At 46.2% G+C, this 20,778-nt stretch overlaps 1 protein-coding gene across 1 annotated transcript; it reads left to right on the top strand.

Moving 5' to 3' along the window:
- The first annotated feature begins 19,920 nt into the window (after positions 1–19,920).
- Positions 19,921–20,448, top strand: LOC124653415 (forkhead box protein D2-like). The gene has a single exon (XM_047192479.1). It carries the CDS (start codon positions 19,921–19,923, stop codon positions 20,446–20,448), a length of 528 nt encoding a protein of 175 aa, XP_047048435.1.
- The last annotated feature ends 330 nt before the right edge of the window (positions 20,449–20,778 follow it).

Below are 20,778 nucleotides of genomic sequence, written 5' to 3' on the forward strand. Positions count from 1 at the left end.
ACCAAAAATGCAAAGTGCACACCACACAACGAATTAGATTAATGTTACACTGGTAGAAAAATGGCCTTCCGTCCAACCCCATTAGTCGCCAAAATATAGGAACCGCGACTAATGGGGTCTTTAGTCGCGGTTCGAGTGGCGAACCGCGACTAAAGACCTGGGCCCAGCTCGCTCGGTGGCCAGCTGGTGGACGGGAGGGGCTTTAGTCGCGGTTGGCCAGGCCAGGCCAACCGCGACTAAAGGTCCTCACGCCTGGCCCGAAGGCCTTTAGTCGCGGTTGGCCAGGCCAACCGGGACTAAAGGCCCATCCCTATAAAAGGGCCTCATCTCACAGCACTTAGCCATTTGGTGCCACTTCTCTTCACAAGTTTCACAAGGGGGTGTAGGTTTCCTTTTGGTTCCTCTTATGCACACAAGGTGTTTGATAAAATGCCCCAAGAGCATGAAACAAACATGATATGAAGTGTCGGAGCCACACTTGAGCTTCCTCATTTATTTTTTCCTCCTCGATCGCGGTTAGCAACTTGAACCTTTCATGTGTGTCATTGATAAAAAATGCATGTGTGTAGTTCATTGTTTAATTTTTATTGTTTATAGCTAGTTAGTTTAACAAATGCATGATGGTTAATTATATATTTTATATTATAATAATGCAGATGCATCGGCAATGGATGTACGGTAACCGACTCTCCGGCAAGTTCACTACGGGTTTGAAAGATTTCCTCGTAGTGGCTAATGCGAACAAGCGTAAGGGTTTTGTTATCTCGTCCATGTGTTGACCGTAAGAATCGAAGGGTTACTCTTCCTCAAGAGAAGTTCACCTGCACTCGCTTCGGCACGGTTTCATGCCAAGCTATAATTGTTGGACCAAGAATGGAGAAAGAGGGGTTATAATGGAAGAAGATGAAGAAGGGGATGATTTCATCGATGAAAACTATCTTGCTCATTTCGGTGATACTTTCATGGAGGATGCTGAAGGTGAAGGGGAAGGTGAAGGGGAAGGTGAAGAAGAGGCACGTGAGGAGCCCGTTGATGATCTTGGTCGGACCATTGCCGATGCACGGAGACGCTCGCGAAACTGAAAAGGAGAGGGAGAATTTGGATCGCATGTTAGAGGATCACGGAAAGTCGCTGTACCCCGGATGCGATAATGGTCCGAAAAAGCTGGGCTGCACACCTGGATTTGCTGAAATGGAAGGCACGAGCAGGTGTAGCTGACTCGGCATTTGAAAACTTGCTGAAAATGTTGAAGAATATGTTTCCAAAGAATAACGAGTTTCCCGCCAGTACGTACGAAGCAAAGAAGGTTGTCTTCCCTCTAGGTTTAGAGGTTCTGAAGATACATGCATGCATTAACGACTGCATCCTCTACCGTGGTGAATACGAGAATTTGAATGAATGTCCGGTATGCACTGCATTGCGTTATAAGATCGCAGGCGATGACCCCGGTGACGATGTTGAGGGCGAGAAACCCAGGAAGAGGGTTCCCGCCAAGGTGATGTGGTATGCTCCTATAATACCACGGTTGAAACGTCCGTTCAGGAACAAAGAGCATGCCAAGTTGTTGCGATGGCACAAAGAGGACCGTAAGTCGGACGGGGAGTTGAGACACCCCGCAGATGGAACGCAATGGAGAAAGATCGACAGAGAGTTCAAAGATTTTTTAGCTGACGCAAGGAACATAAGATTTGGTCTAAGTACAGATGGCATGAATCCTTTTGGCGAGCAGAGCTCCAGCCATAGCACCTGGCCCGTGACTCTATGCATCTACAACCTTCCTCCTTGGTTGTGCATGAAGCGGAAGTTCATTATGATGCCGTTGCTCATCCAAGGTCCGAAGCAACCCGACAACGACATCGATGTGTACCTAAGGCCATTAGTTGATGAACTTTTACAGCTGTGGGGTAGACCCGGTGTCCGTGTGTGGGATGAGCACAAAGAAGAGGAATTTGACCTACGAGCGTTGCTTTTCGTAACCATCAACGATTGGCCTGCTCTTAGTAACCTTTCGGGACTGTCAAATAAGGGATACAATGCATGCACGCACTGCTTACATGAGACTGAAAGTGTACATTTGCCAAATTGTAAGAAGAACGTGTACCTTGGGCATCGTTGATTTCTTCCGAAAATTTATCCAGTAAGAAAGAAAGGCAAGCATTACAACGGCAAGGCAGATCACCGGCCGAAGCTCGAGGAACGCACCGGTGCTGAGGTATTTGATATGGTCAAGGATTTGAAAGTCATCTTTGGAAAGGGTCCCGGCGGACAATCAGTTCCGAAGGGAGCTGACGGGCACGCAGCCATGTGGAAGAAGAAATCTATATTCTGGGAGCTAGAATATTGGAAAGTCCTAGATGTCCGCTCTGCAATCGACATGATGCATGTTACGAAGAATATTTGCGTGAACCTCCTAAGTTTCTTGGGCGTGTATGGGAAGACAAATGATACAAAGGAAGCACGGCAGGACCAAGCAACGTTTGAAAGACCCCGATGACCGGCATCCGGAATGGTTTCAAGGTCGTGCCGGCTACGCTCCGACCAAAGAAGAGAAGGTCATCTTTTTTGAATGCCCGAGCAGTATGAAGGTCCCGTCTGGATTCTCGTCCAATATAAAGGGAATAATAAACATGGCGGAGAAAAAGTTCCAAAACCCGAAGTCTCACGACCGCCACGTGATTATGATGCAATTGCTTCCGATTGCTTTGAGGGGCTCCTGCCGGAAAATGTTCGAGTAGCCATTGTGAAGCTATGTGCATTCCTCAATGCAATCTCTCGAAGGTAATCAATCCATAAGTTCTACCACGGTTACGGAACGATGTGGTCCAATGTCTTGTCGGCTTCGAGTTGGTGTTCCCGCCATCCTTCTTCAATATTATGACGCACCTCCTGGTTCACCTAGTCGAAGAGATTTCCATTCTCGGTCCCGTATTTCTACACAATATGTTCCCCTTCGAGAGGTTCATGGGAGTATTAAAGAAATATGTTCGTAACCGTGCTAGGCCGTAAGGAAGCATCGCCAAGGGCTATGGAAATGAGGAGGTAATTGAGTTTTGTGTTGACTTTGTTCCTGACCTTAAGCCGATTGGTCTTCCTCGATCGTGGCACGAGGGGAGACTAAGTGGAAAAGGCACGATCGGAAGGAAATCAACGATATGTATGGACGACCATTGATGAGGACATCCCTACCTCACTACTACCTCCGTCATTAACAAATGAAGATGAACCTGCTGTGAAGCTCAAGTCCAATGAAGTTCGGATTGGACCAATTACAAGAGCTCGTGCGAAGCTACTTAAACAACAGGTGAATTTGTTTCTAAACGGTACTTTGATTGATGAGAACTTTATACTGCCTAAGTCCTATTACATATGTATCATCAGGTATCAAGAGGAGACAAGCATCGCACGAGGAGAGGAGCAACTGGACATGAAGACGGACGTCAAGAGGGTCGTGAAGCTGGACATGGAGCTGGACATGAAGATATCTCATGGACGCGCGAGGGAGGAGCGGGAGGAATGCGCGAGAGGAGAAGAAGAAGTCCAGGCCGGTCCGGAACCCGGTCCGACCGGCCCCAGACCGGCCAGCCCGGTCCCCGGCCCGGCCGACCGGTCGTAAACCGGCCACCAACCGGAGGAAATTTATCGTACCGGGCGAGACCGGAAATCTTCGCAGCTTTCCCGGTTTCCGACCGGTTGACCGGACCACCGACCGGACCGGCCGGTCCACAGCCCGGTTGACCGGACCACAAACCGGACCGTCCGGTCCACAGCCCGGTCGACCGGATCCCGGACCGGACCGAGTCCGAGTCCGTCTCGACTCAGATCTATTCTGGGTCGGTTATTTTTGTATCTTTTCGACCGGAACTCGTCCCGACACCTATATAAGTGCCCAGGACGCCCCCTAGTTGCTTTAGACCACGTTTAAGATAAACCCTAGTTCTTAGTTGTTTGCTCGCAAAACTATTGAATTCCCTACACCATATTGCTTGGATATTGTGTAGATCCTGTTTAAGTCTTGTGTGATCTGCTGTTCCATTGGTAATTAGACGGTTGCAACTTACCGCTTCGTGGTCGGCGGCTACGTGCGCAAGTGTGTGGAGTTGCGAATATCTTGCAGGGTTGAGAGCTGTTGCATCTGGCGACAGGGACCAATCGAGAGATCTCGTTGCGTCATACAAGTTATCATCCACTACATCGTCGTGTTTCTCCGCTGCCATCACCCCGTGATCATCATCACCACCGTTGCTTACCGAGAAGATCGGGCCACTCCTTATCATCTTGGTATCGATTTCCAGTTTTCCTCGGTAAGCTATCCACAATCCACCCCATAGTTGAGTTGTGAGTGTTGTCCTATCCAGAAAAAGCCATAAAAAGTTAGGGTTAGGGTTTGCCATCGCCTTAGATTGCACTAATTTCGAGTTTCGAGTTGCTTTTCGTAGTTGTTTTTGCGTACCTTTATCTTTCTTCTAGTAGAATTGTTAGGGTTTGTGTTTTCTTTTCATCTAGTTTGTCATCTAGAGTCAGTTTTTTGTTTACTCCGAGTCCACATAGCATACAGTGTGTTTGTCCAAACCATAGCTACAGCCTTTCGATATACGTGACTAGGAACTTCCCCAGAAGAGACTAGTTTTACCGCTCGACAGGCTGCTCATTAGGGTTTTGGTGTTTGGCATATCTTGTTGGCCGTGTTATCAAGGAGTTGAGTCATAAAAAAAAAGAGAAAATTGAAAAGAAGCAAAAAGAGCTACATAGCTGCGTGTGTTATACAAAAAGAAAAATACAAAAAGAAAAGTGTCGTGCTAGTTGAATCAAGTGAAAGGCCTAAGTTTTCTTTATCGCACCTGTAGTTGAGCAATCTTGTGCCTGTCTCGTTGAGCTTTGCTAGCGTCTCTCTTGTGCATTGCAACCTTTTCCACATATAGTTGCATTGCCCCATTATATCGCCTTGTGTGAGTATCTTTGGTTGTCTACGGTCAGCGCTAGAGCTTGTTATTGGTGCAAATAGGTAGCCTACCTACAGCCCCACATATATCCTGCTTTGTCGTGTGATTGTTCTTATACCTTTGATATTCGCTTCGCTACATCCGTGCACTAGTTGTTACTACAAGTGGTAAGCAACACTAATTTACTTTGGAACGGTAAGATTTCCTTTTCTTATCAGTTTTGAGTGAGTTGTGAGAGTACCACCATATATTTTTGATTTAGTGCACTAACCTACTAATCATGTCTTGCTAGTGATACTAAGATTGTTAATCAGGAAAACAAGAATTCGGCAGATATCATCACATGGAGGGAGTATGAAGCTCTTCGTAACGAGATGCGACGTGAATTCCGCACTAAGGATGATGAGCTTAAGGGTACAGTTGACGAGATCAAACAGTACGTTGGATGCTACTAATGTCACCGTCACCGGTTTGGCTGATCAAATGATCGATATACAGCCGCAATCTTGTCGATATGCGCCTCGCTATTGAGAATTTGACTGCACAACACCAACAAGACGAGCTTGAAGATGACGTACACAATGCTCGTGGTGCGCCTCGTGGTCATCGTCCGCGTGGTTGGGCTCCACTTGGCCGTAATGGTCGTGGGCAAGATGAAGAAGATGGATTGGGTAAGCCCAAGTTTTCCATACCCAAGTTTGAAGGAGGAGCTGATGTTGAAGAATATCTCACTTGGGAGCTCAAGATTGAGAAGTTATGGAGCTTACATCCCAACTACTCTGAAGATAAGAAGATCAAACTTGCTTCTTCTGAATTTGATGGTTATGCATTGCGTTGGTGGGATTCTTTGGTTCGTAACCGCGACGAAGATGGTGCACAACCTATCCGTACATGGCGTGCTATGAAGGAAGTTATGACTTCTCGTTTTGTGCCTACAAATTACATGCGGAATATATTTGATAAGCTAACACTATTGAGGCAAGGTGTGAAGACTCGTTGATGAGTACTACATGGAGATGGAGATGCTTATGCAGCGTGGTCGTGTCCGTGAGTCTCTAGAGATGACAATGCAGCGTTTTCTCAATGGATTGAAGTATGATGTTAAAGGCATTGTTCGTCATTACACCTACACCGATATGAATCAATTGTTACATCATGCACGAGAAGCTGAATCACAGTTGGCTGAAGAAGCAAAGGTTAAAGGACGTGCTACGGGAGCTGGGCGTTTTACACCCCGCGCGCCCTCTACGGCGCCGGCACCATCAACGCGCTCCGTTCCTTCCTCTACTCCGCCTAGCAAACCGGTCTCCAATGTATCTAATGCAAAGAAGTCCGAATCTGCGGCAAGTACGAGTGGTTCTGGTGTGTCTACAACGCGCAACCGCGATATGCTTTGCCATACATGTGGTGGCAAGGGTCACTTCAAGAGAGATTGTCCTAACCGCAAAGTCATGTTTATCAATGAGGACAATGAGTATGAGATCTGGAGATGATGTTGATCCAAATGCTCCGGACAATGATGACTATGACACCGATGGTGAAGATGCATATCCTTCCGATGCTCGTACCATTGTTGTGTCGCAGACGTGCTCTTAATGTGTTGCCTAGTGCATCTACTCAGCGTTGCAATTTGTTCCAAACCAAAGCTTTGGTTGGTCCTGACAAGGCTTGCAAGGTCATTATTGATGGCGGGAGTTGCCGCAATTTAGCAAGCAAGGAGTTATGCACCAAGCTGAAGTTGAAGTACCTACCGCACCCGCATCCATATTATATTCAGTGGTTGAGCGACAATGGTGAGATGAAGGTAAACCATATGGTGCGTGTTGAGTTTGAGATTGGACCGTATAAGGATTGCATTGATTTTGATGTGGTTCCTATGACGGTTTGTCACCTCTTATTGGGTCGGCCTTGGCTCTATGACCGTTCCGTGCAACACAATGGCCGAGCCAATACATATCACTTGGAGTACAAGGGCAAGAAAATTAACTTACAGCCTATGTCACCACAACAGATTGTCAATGAGTCTCGTCAGAAGATTGAAGTGAATTTGGAGGATGCATCCATAGATAGGCGAGAGAATTGTAATGCCGTGAGTGATATAACGAAAAGTGAGAGAGTGAATTCCTTAGTCTCATTAGCCACCAAAGAAGACATGAGAGAATTTAGTGAGGATCCTACGGCCATGCCTCTTGTGCTTTTGTACAGGGGTACGGTTTTGGTTTCTAACGACATGACCCCTCTTCCTCTTGGTGTTTCTAGTGTTTTGCAGGAATTCGGCGACGTGTTTCCGGAGGAGGTACCCGCAGGACTACCACCATTGCGAGGTATTGAGCATCAAATTGACTTGATTCCTGGAGCATCGCTACCCAATAGGGCGCCATATCGCACTAATCCCGAAGAGACGAAGGAGATACAGAAGCAAGTACAAGCGCTACTCGACAAAAGTTATATCCGCATAAGCCTTAGTCCTTGTGCTGTTCCTGTTATTCTAGTTCCTAAGAAAGATGGTACTTGGCGTATGTGCGTAGATTGTAGAGCTATAAACAACATTACTATTCGATATCGTCATCCTATTCCCCGTTTAGAGGATATGCTAGATGAATTGAGTGGTGCTCGCTGTGTTCTCTAAGATTGATTTGCGTAGTGCTTATCATCAAATTAGGATGAAAGAAGGGGATGAGTGGAAAACAGCCTTTAAAACAAAATTTGGTTTATATGAGTGGTTAGTAATGCCTTTTGGGTTAACTAATGCACCTAGCACTTTCATGAGACTAATGAACCATGTTTTGCGTGAATTTATTGGCAAATTTGTGGTTGTATACTTTGATGACATATTAATCTACAGCCGCAATGAATCTGATCATACTATACATATTCGACATGTTTTGCAAGTGTTGCGTGATAATAAACTCTATGGTAATCTTGAGAAGTGCACATTTTGCAAAGATAAGGTCATATTTCAGGTTATGTTGTCTCTAAGCATGGAGTAGAAGTAGATGTGTCTAAAATTGAAGCTATTCAAAATTGGCCTACTCCCATGAATGTGAGTCAAGTTAGAAGTTTTCATGGTCTAGCTGGGTTTTATCGACGTTTTGTGCCCAATTTTTCTACTATTGCTGCACCTTTGAATGAATTGACTAAAAAGGGTGTTGTCTTTGAGTGGGGCGTTGCCCAAGATCATGCTTTTGATGAACTCGAAACGATTGTTAACTTCTGCACCGTTGCTTGCACTTCCTGATTTCAATAAGCAATTTGAGATTGAATGTGATGCTAGTGGTATTGGAATTGGTGGTGTGTTGATGCAAGAGGGTCGCCCAATTGCATATTTTTCTCGAGAAACTTTCCGGTGCTAAGTTGAACTATCCTATATATGATAAAGAATTGTATGCTTTAATTAGAGTTCTTGAGGTTTGGCAACATTATTTGTGGCCAAAAGAAATTATCATACATTCTGATCATGAAGCTTTAAAATACCTGAAAGCCCAATCTACTTTGCATAAGCGTCTAGCTAAGTGGGTTGAGTTCATTGAGTCTTTTCCATACATTATTAAACATAAGAAGGGAAAAGATAATATTATTGCTGATGCTCTATCTAGGAAGAATATGCTATTAACTCAACTTGATGTTAAAATTCCTGGTTTAGAGATACTATGTGATTTGTATGCTACCGATCATGATTTTGCTGAACCATATCGCTTATGTGCTCTTGGTAAAGCATGGGAAAAATATCACATACATGATGGGTTCTTGTTTAGAGCTAACAAACTATGTGTTCCAGAATCGTCTGTGCGTTTGCTCTTATTGCAGGAATCACATGCTGGAGGTTTGATGGGTCACTTTGGGCGTGAGAAGACGCTACTCATGCTCGCCGATCATTTTTATTGGCCAAAGATGAGGCGGGACGTGGACAGGTATGTGAAGAGGTGCATTACTTGCAACAAGTCCAAGTCCAAGCTGAAGCCTCACGGTTTGTATACTCCTTTACCGGCACCTACTACACCTTGGGAAGATATTAGTATGGATTTTGTGTTGGGTTTGGCGCGTACTAAAAGGGGCCATGATTCTATATTTGTGGTAGTGGACAGATTTTCTAAGATGTCACACTTTATTGCCTGCCACAAAAGCGACGATGCGTCGCATATTGCTAACCTGTTTTTCAGGGAGATTGTTCGATTACATGGAGTCCCGAAGACTATTGTTTCGATCGTGATGTGAAGTTCATGAGCTACTTCGGAAGACACTTTGGGGAAAGCTGGGGACAAAGCTACCGTTCAAGTACTACTTGTCATCCTCAAACCGATGGTCAAACCGAGGTGGTGAATCGAACCTTGTCACAACCGTTGAGATCCATGATCAAGAAGAACCCGAAGGAGTGGGAAGAGTGTTTGCCGCATGTGGAGTTTGCTTACAACAGTGGCGGTACATTCTACCACGGAGCTGTGTCCTTTTGAGGTGGTGTATGGTTTCAAACCCATTACTCCACTTGACTTGTTGCCTTTACCCATACATGAGAGAGTTAATATGGAGGCATCCAAGAGGGCAGATTTTGTGCGTAAGATCCATGTGAAGACTAAAGAGTTGATCGAGAAGAAAGGCAAGAGCAATGCTGCAAGGATGAACAAGAAGCGCAAAGAGATGTTGTTCAAGCCTGGTGATATGGTCCGGGTACATTTTCGCAAGGATAGGTTCCCGAAGCCGCGAAAGTCTAAGTTGAAGCCTCGTGGTGCTGGTCCTTACAAAGTGCTTGCCAAGATCAATGATAATGCATACTCGATAGATCTTCCAGCTTGATGAGTTTGGTGTCGGTAATTCTTTCAATGTTGCTGATTTGACACCATATGACGGAGAAGACCTTGGAGCGTCGGGGTCGACGCCTTTTGAGGGGGGGAGATGATGAGGACATCCCTACCTCACTACTACCTCCGTCATTAACAAATGAAGATGAACCCGCTGTGAAGCTCAAGTCCAATGAAGTTCGGATTGGACCAATTACAAGAGCTCGTGCGAAGCTACTTAAACAACAGGTGAATTTGTTTCTAAACGGTACTTTGATTGATGAGAACTTTATATCGCTCTAAGTCCTATTACATATGTATCATCGTGTATCAAGAGGAGACAAGCATCGCACGAGGAGAGGAGCAGCTGGACATGAAGACGGACGTCAAGAGGGTCGTGAAGCTGGACATGGAGCTGGACATGAAGATATCTCATGGACGCGCGAGGGAGGAGCGGGAGGAATGCGCGAGAGGAGAAGAAGAAGTCCAGGCCGGTCCAGAACCCGGTCCGACCGGCCCCCAGACCGGCCAGCCCGGTCCTCGGCCCGGCCGACCGGTCGTAAACCGGCCACCAACCGGAGGAAATTTATCGTACCGGGGCGAGACCGGAAATCTTCGCAGCTTCCCGGTTTCCGACCGGTTGACCGGACCACCGACCGGACCGGCCGGGCCACAGCCCGGTTGACCGGACCACAAACCGGACCGTCCGGTCCACGGCCCGGTCGACCGGATCCCGGACCGGACCAGTCCGAGTCCGTCTCGACCGGATCTATTCCGGGTCGGTTATTTTTGTATCTTTTCGACCAGAACTCGTCCCGACACCTATATAAGTGCCCAGGACGCCCCCCTAGTTGCTTTAGACCACGTTTAAGATAAACCCTAGTTCTTAGTTGTTTGCTCTGCAAAACTATTGAATTCCCTACACCATATTGCTTGGATATGTTCCATTGGGAATTAGACGGTTGCAACTTACCGCTTCGTGGTCGGCGGCTACGTGCGCAAGTGTGTGGAGTTGCGAATATCTTGCAGGGTTGAGAGCTGTTGCATCCGGCGACAGGGACCAATCGAGAGATCTCGTTGCGTCATACAAGTTATCATCCACTACATCGTCGTGTTTCTCCGCTGCCATCACCCCGTGATCATCATCACCACCGTTGCTTACTGAGAAGATCGGGCCACTCCTTATCAACCATTCTATGACTGAAGCACACCACACAGTTCTGACCAATTCCAGCTTGGTGGCTCCGTACTTTGAGAAACACAAGAATATTTTACGCTTGGACAACCCGGGGAAGCCTGAATCCTAGATTAGGAAGGCCCACATGGAGACTTTCGGCAGTTGGTTGAGAAAACATTTAATGAATGACAATGATGTTGTAGATCAGCTGTACATGTTGGCCAAGACACCATCTTCGACTATAACGACTTTCCAAGGGTACGAGATAAATGGGAATACATTTTACACGATCGCCCAAGATAAAAAGAGCACCAACCAAAACAGTGGTGTCCGCTTTGATGCAAAGAACCGAGAATGAGAAAAGGTCACATATTATGGTTACATAGAGGAGATATGGGAACTTGACTATGGACCCTCCTTTAAGGTCCCTTTGTTCCGGTGCAAATGGTTCAAGCTAACAGGAGGTGGGGTAAAGGTGGACCAGCAATACGGAATGACAATGGTGGATTTCAACAATCTTCAGTACATCATGCGATGATCCAAAGCGCCACATTGTTCTTTCAGGGAAAAGAAACATCGTGGGAGTGGAGGACAAGACAGACATGTCAGAAGATTATAATATGTTTGCTCAAATTCCTCCCTTCAAAGTGAACACCGACCCAAGCATTAAGTTAAATGATGAGGATGCTCCATGGATACGGCACAATCGTAAGCAAGCAGGGACACAAGGGAAGAAATGATGTGTAATAATAATTTATTGTACCAAACTTTGTTGAATGGATCATGTGAATTATATTACCCGTGATGTGTTTGGTGTCCATTTTCGAATGGTTCGAGATACCACTGATGATACATTAAATTTGGAGTGATTTAGTCATACTCCTGCCTAGGCGTATAATATGCATACTCGTAGTCTACATAGCCGCCGCTGTTGTACTGGTAGTCGTCGCCTTCTAAGTTGCCGCCGTCGTCGTCGCTGTTGTCGTCGCTGTCGTTGGGCGGCGCTCGTGGCTCGAACTGAGGGTAGCGCAGGCGGGGGATATCGCCGGCCGTGATGTAGTCCATGACGCTCGCGCAGTCCGGCCGTACCACCATAGCCGACGGCCGGCCTCGTGGAAGTTCCCGGGAGGCGGACCGTCCTCCTCATACCCGGCGAGCGCCCTCTCACGCCGATTGATGAAGAAGGCGTCCCAAGTATGCCGGTTATCGGGATGCCAGCGGGGATTCATCCGCTGCTCCGGCGTGAGGTCGAGGTAGTAGTGGTTCGTGATGGCCGCCCGGTGCGCAGTACCCTGAGGGACGGGAGGGACCGGCACGCCGCCGGCGCTTAGGCTCCAACCGGCGGGGACGCGGTAGCCCGGTGGGCAAGGGTAGTTCGAGGCGCAAAGCTCCTCCACCTGCTGGTAGGTTAGAGTGGGTGCGGTGGAAGCCATGAGAGAGTGATGAGAGCTTGTAGAGATGTGATAATGCTGGCCAAGCCGGGCTACATATATGTAGTGACAAATGGCGGGAAAAATGGAAGCGGGAAAAATGGAGGCGGGAAGAAAGTGGCGGGAAGAAAGAGGCGGGAAGAAAGAGGCGGGAAGAAAGAGGCGGGAAAGAACTGGCGGGAAGACAGGTCGGGGAGAACTTATGGGAAGACAGAGGTGGCCGGGAAGAACTGGTGGGAAGCGGGGGGCAGGAAGACAGATGAGGGAAGAAATTGGTTTTTCTGATTTTTTGATATATTATTTGTATTTTTAACATTTTGAATTGAATTAGTTTTACTTTTCTTAATTTTTTGATATACTATTTGTATTTTTAACATATTGAATTGAATTAGTTTTATTTTTCTGATTTTTATTGATATATTATTTGTATTTTTAACATTTTGAATTGAATTAGTTTTACTTTTCTTAATTTTTTGATATACTATTTGTATTTTTAAGATTTTGAATTGAATTAGTTTTATTTTTCTGAATTTTTTGATATATTATTTGTATTTTTAACATTTTGAATTGAATTAGTTTTATTTTTCTGAATTTTTTGATATATTATTTGTATTTTATGATTTTGAAATGAATTAGTTTTATTTTTCTGAATTTATTGATATATTATATGTATTTTTAACATTTTGAATTGAATTAGTTTTATTTTTCTGAATTTTTTGATATATTATTTGTATTTTATGATTTTGAAATGAATTAGTTTTATTTTTCTGAATTTATTGATATATTATATGTATTTTTAACATTTTGAATTGAATTAGTTTTATTTTTCTAATTTTTTTGATATTATTTGTATTTTATGATTTTGAAATGAATTAGTTTTATTTTTCTGAATTTATTGATATATTATATGTATTTTTAACATTTTGAAAAAGAAAAGTAATTTGAAAAACACCTTTAGTCGTGGTTGGCCTCGCCAACCGCGACTAAAGGTCTGTGCGCGCGGAAACGAAAAACCCAGCGAAAAAAGCCTTTAGTCGCGGTTGGTCTGGCCAACCGCGACTAAAGGTACCCCTTTAGTCGCGGTTGGTCTCACCAACCGCGACTAAAGGTCCGATGTATAAATACAAAGGGGAACGGCCGCGCCGAACACTTCGCCATTTCTCGCGCGAACTAAGCAGACGCCGCCGCCCGGAGATCGATCGACAATGCCCCGGAGACACGCCGCCGCCGTTGTCCGTCGCCGCGCCGCCGCCGTCGTCCGTCGCCGCAGCCGTGTATGTTGCTGCCCTTCCCGTCCGCCCGCGCTAGATCGAGCTCCTCCCCCGGCCGCCGCTTCCTGCCGCGCCGCGCATATCGACGATGGAGATGACGGCACCGCCGCCGCCCCTCGCCACTGCCCCCGAGTGTCCCTCGCCGATGCCGCCCTCCCAGCCGTCGTCGCTGCAGGGCTTGCCGCCGGCGCCCTCGCCGCGCGCGCGGGGTGCGCCCCGCTCGGCAGACGAAGCACAGAGAGGAGAGGAGAGAAGGGCCGGCCAGGGGCCTGGCCGGTTTTTTTGGTTTTTTTTTAAATCGTAACTAATTTTTTTTAATTAAAATTGTAACTTAATTAAATTGTAAACGTGTATTATGTGAAGAACTAATTTGTAACTAAGTTTTTTTTTATTTGTAACTAAGTTTTTAAATTTGTAACTATGTTTTTTTTAATTAAAAACGAAACAACTTTGTGGACGTGTATTATATGTGAAGAACTTCTAAAATAACAAAAATAACTTAACCACCGCGCGTATACGGAGGGGGGAGCGAGCCCCTCGTCGCCCCCTCCGTATATGCGCGGTGTCTTTTTTGGGATCGAGAGGGGGCGGCGAGGGTTATGTGTGTTGTCCTCGCCTCCCTCTCCGTGACGCCGTCGTCTGCCGCCCCGTCTCGCGCTCTTCCGCGACACCCTCTCCCACCCCTTCCAGCTCGCCCCCTCCTTTTTCCACCGCCCTTTCGCCACCGCCACCGCCCCTTTTTCACTTAATTAATTTGTTTTTACTACATGTTTTCAGGACTGCCATATGGCGAACGATAGAGCTGACCCGATTATGGCCAGCTATGATCCGGACGCTGAAGACCATATGTTCGGCATCATAAACGGCGATATTCTATATGTGCCGACCGAACAAGAAGAAGATGATATCTCTTCTTATCCGAACCTTGACGGTGAAGATGAAGGCCGTCAGCAAGATGATGCCGAACAAACGTCGATAAACGACGATCTTCAATTGGAAGTAGCAACCACCTCCGGCGCCGAGGTATATATATACATTGAGCCTCTGGTGATACAAACTAACTGATTTGAATAAATATGTGTGTACTAACGCGCGCGACTCTCTTTCTTATTTTAGCCCTCGGCCGGATCGTCGAAACAATCGAGTACGTCGTCAAAGCGTGGCGCAACCAAGACGATGAAACAAGGAGAAACATGTACCATCGATATTGTCGACAGTGCAACCGGCAGGCCGCTGGAGCCCCGCAAGAACGCCACCAAGTTTATCAACCAATGCGGAGCCGTTGTTAGAGACAACGTCTCGATCACCGTCCAGGAGTGGAATGAGCCAAAGAAGGCACGAATTGGTTTCACTTTTGTCGATAAGAGAACAAAAAAAGATTGCTTCAAAAAGCTTATGGAACATTTCGTTCTACCTCCGGAATACAACAAATTCGATGAGGAGGGTAACAAGATTAGGAAAACAAGGAGAGGAGGAGGCTAGTCAAACAGTTCGCTCTTCATAGGATGGCCGACGCATTCTGGAAATTCAAGCAAAATCTAGCCCGTGACTATGTCAACGAGAACAAGACTCCGGATTTCAAAGGACAATATGAGAAACTGAAACATGATTGGCCAGAATTTGTGAAGCAAAATAAATCGGAGCAGCTTCATTCAAATATCGAAAAAAATAAGGAAAATGCGGCTAAGAAGGAGTACAATCATATTATGGGGCCAGGAGGGTATCGCCTTTGGGAGCCTAGGTGGGAGAAGATGGAGAACGAGCCGAGGGCGCGAGGAATCCGTCCAGGTACGGAGGGATGGGACCCAAGGGCCAAAAGCTGGTGGTACGGGCATGGGGGAACGCTACACCCGGAGATAGGGGAGTGTGTTTACCGGGGCAAAATAATTAAACCCACCCAAGCCCTTATTAACGCAATGAGGGATGCTCAAGAGGGGAAGATCAAGTTCAACAGAGAGAACGACGCGCTGACAAAAGCCCTCGGGAATCCTGAACACGGAGGACGTGTACGAGGCATGGGGCACATTCCGTGGAAAATAAGGTTCTCCCAAAACGATGACCCGTACGGTTACAGAAGCCGTAAGAGAAAGATGGATCGGGATGCAGATGTTGTGGCGCGGTTGGCATCGGAAATGGATGAGATGAAGAAAACCGTGAGTGTACTAGTACAAGAAAGAGATGCAGCTCGGGCGCAAGCATGAAGATCATCCAATGGATCTCGAAGCCGGCAGCGGAGAAGCAGCCGTGGCTTCCACGGAGGCCCCGCCGGCTAGTGCACATGCACCGACGATCGAGATTACCGCACCGGAGCCTCCTCGCTACCCCGTGGACGATGTAAAGGAGATGAAAGAATGTCATCTCGTATTATCCAATTGGGAACATGTCCATGAAGGTAGCCATCGGCAGTGCTTTACCATGTGAACTCGGAGCACTCCACCACAACAAGCCCATTCAAGATGGCTATGCTCGTGTCACGGTGGAGGACATAGTCCCGTGGTTTGAGGACCAGGAGATTGACATTGCTACACCTGAAGGGGAGAGAAGACTTGGAGATGTCAAACGCCATTTCATTCTATGGCAAAAGAAGTTTATCAAGTTTCCGTGCGAGGCGCCAAGGCAAACAAGTCCACCCCCTACGGTGGTGGTGGCGGTGGCGGCGGTGGTGGTGGTGGTGGTGCTTCACCTACACCTCCTTCACGTGAGCCGACGCCGCCCCCCAATTCACCTCCGGCGGGTAAGCAGCCGCCGCCCCCCAGTCCGCCCCGGGCGGGTAAGAAGACGTCGCCCCCCAATCCACCTCCGGCGAAGAAGCATAGCAGTCCCGGACTATCAACCCGGACCCTTATGTACCTAAGACCACAAAGGTACCGGAGCCATCACCGAAGCCTCTCCCCACAAGGCCTTGGGAACGTAGTGCCGAGGAAGTCAACGCGGCCGCGACCGCTGGTTATGAGAAATGGAAGGCGGACTGCAAGAAGAAAAGAGAGCCCGAGCCCAAGCCGTATTTTCTCGATGAGCAAAAGAAGTGGGCTAAGTCATTTTTGAGCACACCGTCCCAAGCCGCGAAGAATCTGCCTGACGACTATGCACGTGAACTTCGTAGGCAGGCACTCATGTTGAAGGAGAAGAAAGAGCGGGCAGAGAAGCAGGAGAAGAAAGCCTTGGAGGAGGCCGAGAAAGAATTAGCAAGTAAAAAAGCGGGAAACGAGTTGCCCAGCTCGGGGAACAAAGTAAACAATCGATTGCCCCGCTCATAGTGAAAGCCGCCGTCCGGATGCCCCCGATATCATAGCAGCTGCGGCAGCACAGGGATTGACCGTAACGAGTGCCGCAGAACAAGCGGCCAACTTAGGTATCACTCTTCGTGCGGTGTTAGGCCTTGATGAGGCGCCAATGAAGGACGTAGTATTTACATATGTGCCGAATGGGCCTCTCGTCGAGCCTCGCGCAGAAGAGGATCTACCTCGACAAATGACAGGTCCGCTAAATGGGTACAAGGGTTACATAAAACTTAAAAACGCCAAAGACTATATTTATGCGGAAGTTAGACATGAGCATCACTTCAAACATTACTATATAACAATTCATCGGAGTGAATTGTTCCAGCCTGTTCAATCTGCGCGAGCTCGACAAATCTATCATCGCTTGCTACGTTCGTAAGTGATTTATTAATTTCTACCCCATCTCGTTCATTGCCTGCACTATATATATATATATATATATATATATATATATATATATAGGATAAATACTTCCTACTCCTGGGTGTAACTACACCCATGTCTCATATACTACCATACGGAAGTATGTACCATACTTTATCGATTTGAGTATGTTCTTACACTATATCTAAGATATTCTAAACCAACTTTGGTGAAAAAAATGCAATTGAGCATGTAGTTTGCACTATATAGCCGAAATACATGCATATGTATACGTAAAAATGAGTCTACGTAAAAAATGTACATACTGCCTACAAAGTATTATATATACTACCAAAATAGTCTAATATACTTCATACTACATGTACATACTTTCAGTTATGATAGATACTCTCTAGATTATGAGAAACACGCGTGGGTGTAACTACACCCGGGTGTAGTATGAATATGTCCTATATATATATATATATATATATATATATATATATATATATATATATATATATATATATATATATATATATATATATATATATTGTCCTAACTATCTTGTTGTGTACGCTATTATGCAGTAATGAAGAAGCGGGAAATGCGAATAAGGAACATCCATGATGTTGGGTTCATTGACCCACACATCGTTAATTCATATGTGTTAGAACACCACCCCGCCGACGTGGAGGAAGACCTGTGGCGGTTTCTTGGAAAACAGGAACTCAAAACTGATATTCTATTTCCTTACCATTTTCGGTGAGTATTTCTGTCTTGAGCACATTCTCTTTTGTTTACTTTATGCATGGTATGTGGCTAATCGATGAGTTATGCATGACTGTGCATGTATCGTGTCCGCAGGTTCCACTGGATTCTGCTAGTAATTCAATTTCACACCTCCACAGTTCTCGTCCACGACTCTCTGAATATGGATCCAGCGCTTTGGGCTGACATGAGAAAAATGATGCAAAAGTAATTATTTTCATTCATTTGCGCTCTATATCGATCGGCCTATTTCGTTCATTTCCTAATATCAAGTAACTAATTAATAACTCTCTTGTTCATTTAATTTTCTTTGCCTCGTAGGGTTTGGAGACGGTTCGTAGATGAAAAGGTCGGTGAATTCAAAAAAGAGCTACAATTTAAAAGGGCAGTGCCTGGGACTGGGGATATTCAGCTACCGGGGACCAATCTATGTGGATACTATGTTTGTGAGAGGATCCGGAGATACACCAATGAGCGGCAGCAGCCGTCTGAGAACAACATCAAGAGGAATAACCTCCGGAAGACGCTTAGTCCAGAAGCTCGCTTCCGACCACTTCAAGAGGAACTAGCTGGATGGTTCGCGAGGGAAGTCATCGATCCTAGAGGAGAACATAATGTAGAGGCCGTAGAACTTCATATGCACTAAATTATGTATGGAAACTTGTTCAAAATTGTAAATGGTCATCCGATATTGAATATATATTGTATATTCCTCTTGAATTCTTTTTGGTTCTAATTTCAAATTTGTTTAAAATTGTACATTCATATGCATGTATGTAGTACCGTAGAATATGTGAAACTCCTTCAAAATTAAAACCCAAAAGAAATAAAACAATACAAATTAAAAAGAAACCAAGTTTAGGGGGGGGGGCTAAAACCCTAAACCTGCGGCGGCCTTTAGTCGCGGTTGGCCAGGAGCACCGCGACTAAAGGTCCTCCGCCCCGACGGACTGCTGGCGGCCACGTGGACGTGCCTTACGAACCGCGACTAGGGGGGGGGGGGGGCTTTAGTCGCGCTTAATTGGTCGACCAATGGCAGTTGCGAACCGCGACCGAAGCCCTTTTTTCTACCAGTGTTAGCTGTTACAATTGAGATTAGTGGGCCTGTTAATGCGGTGTTAATCATCACGTGTACAGTTGGTGGTGTGGCTTTAGGAAAATTCATGTTTGCTCTTTTATTAGTAGTGTAGATAGATGTAGATTATTATTATTATTATTATTATTATTATTATTATTATTATTATTATTATTATGCCATCATTGTGCGACTTTTTAACGCGCAAAAAAAATCATTGTATGTTTTCAGCAATTTACTCTATATAGATCAAAGCCACGACAGTTATAGCAAACAACCCGAAAATTGTCTTTGGCTCCCGAGCTAGAGTGATCCCTTTTTAAAAAAATCAAAAAATCATAATTGTAAGTTTCAAAAAAATATCTATGAAAACATGCATACCCGGATCCAAACGTTTGTCATTTATGTGTAGATGAGAATACAAAGTATTTAATATTGAAATTTCCGGGGTTTTTTTTTGAAACTTCTAATTGTAATATTCAAATTTTTAGATCCACGGGATATGCCCGGGAGCCAAAAATATCGACTCCAGACAACCGTAATTTATTTCTCGGATCTGCTCACCAACATGCATACACGGAGCTGAACCAACCAAACAACAGAAGAGCTACTGACGCTGTGAGTCCTGTGACTTGAGTGCCACTAATCAACTACTCGCCCGTCTCCGCTGTTTCAGCTGCACTGTTGACTAGGCCAGCAAAAGTGATTTGTTGGATGGAGTTTGCCTATCAACCCTCACGTACTCTTGTTTGTGCCAATTTTTCCCACCAACTTCCGTCTATAAATCAGCAGTACGATAGCACATTGTTCTCCGCCGCCAACGCACATCCCATCACGATGGCACGAAAGCTCGTGTGCCCTCTGAGCCTCACACTGCTCGCACTCGTCGTGGCCGCGGCATGGATGTGCGCGCTGCCGCCAAGCTCGGCTGCCCCCGACACGTCGCCGCCGACGACGACCACGGCTGCAGCAGCCGGAGACAGCCTGCCCGTGCCAGCTGCAGCAAGTGTGGTGCCGGCGGGTTCAACAACGGCAGCTGCTGAAGCGACAACACCGGTCACAGCGACGGTGTCCAAGAAGTTCCCGTTGGCTCCGCCGGACGTCGTGGAGCCGGCGGCCGGGGTGATCACGGCGCTGCCTGTGCCGGTGCCGGAGACGCTTCCCAGCGCAGAAGGCCTCGGGTTCGGCCCCAACGGGTTTGGGACCAACGGAGGCTTCGGCGGCGGCGGATGCTGCGGCGGGTTTGGGTACAATGGCGGGCTTGGGTACAATAACGGCTTCTTCAACTCGGCGCCGGCGAGAAGATTGAGGCTGAGTGATGTCTTGGCGCCTCTGCTCGTGGCTGGTGTAGCAGCGATGTTTTAAGCGTGACTTGCTCTGCATTTTTATTTTCGGAAGAAAAGTAGGCATATACGTCTGCATCAAGTAATATGTATCACAGGTTAAGGTATAAAGTAAATACATATGAATATAACAATACGATTTCCGAACTGTCCTGCCATGCAGCAAAAATCACTTTCGATGCTTTAGCACTGCTTTGTTAGGACAAGTAGCAGATCATGAACATTTGACAATAATACTTGTACGACCATGTACATATGTTGATTCACGCTCAGATAAAGGAACGGCCATGCACTAGCTAGTTTAATTGATATATACTACATCCGATTCATAAAAGGTGTCGGGATATTAGTT

Source organism: Lolium rigidum, chromosome 5 (genome assembly GCF_022539505.1).
Source record: "Lolium rigidum isolate FL_2022 chromosome 5, APGP_CSIRO_Lrig_0.1, whole genome shotgun sequence".
In the NCBI taxonomy this organism is placed as follows: Eukaryota; Viridiplantae; Streptophyta; class Magnoliopsida; order Poales; family Poaceae; genus Lolium; species Lolium rigidum.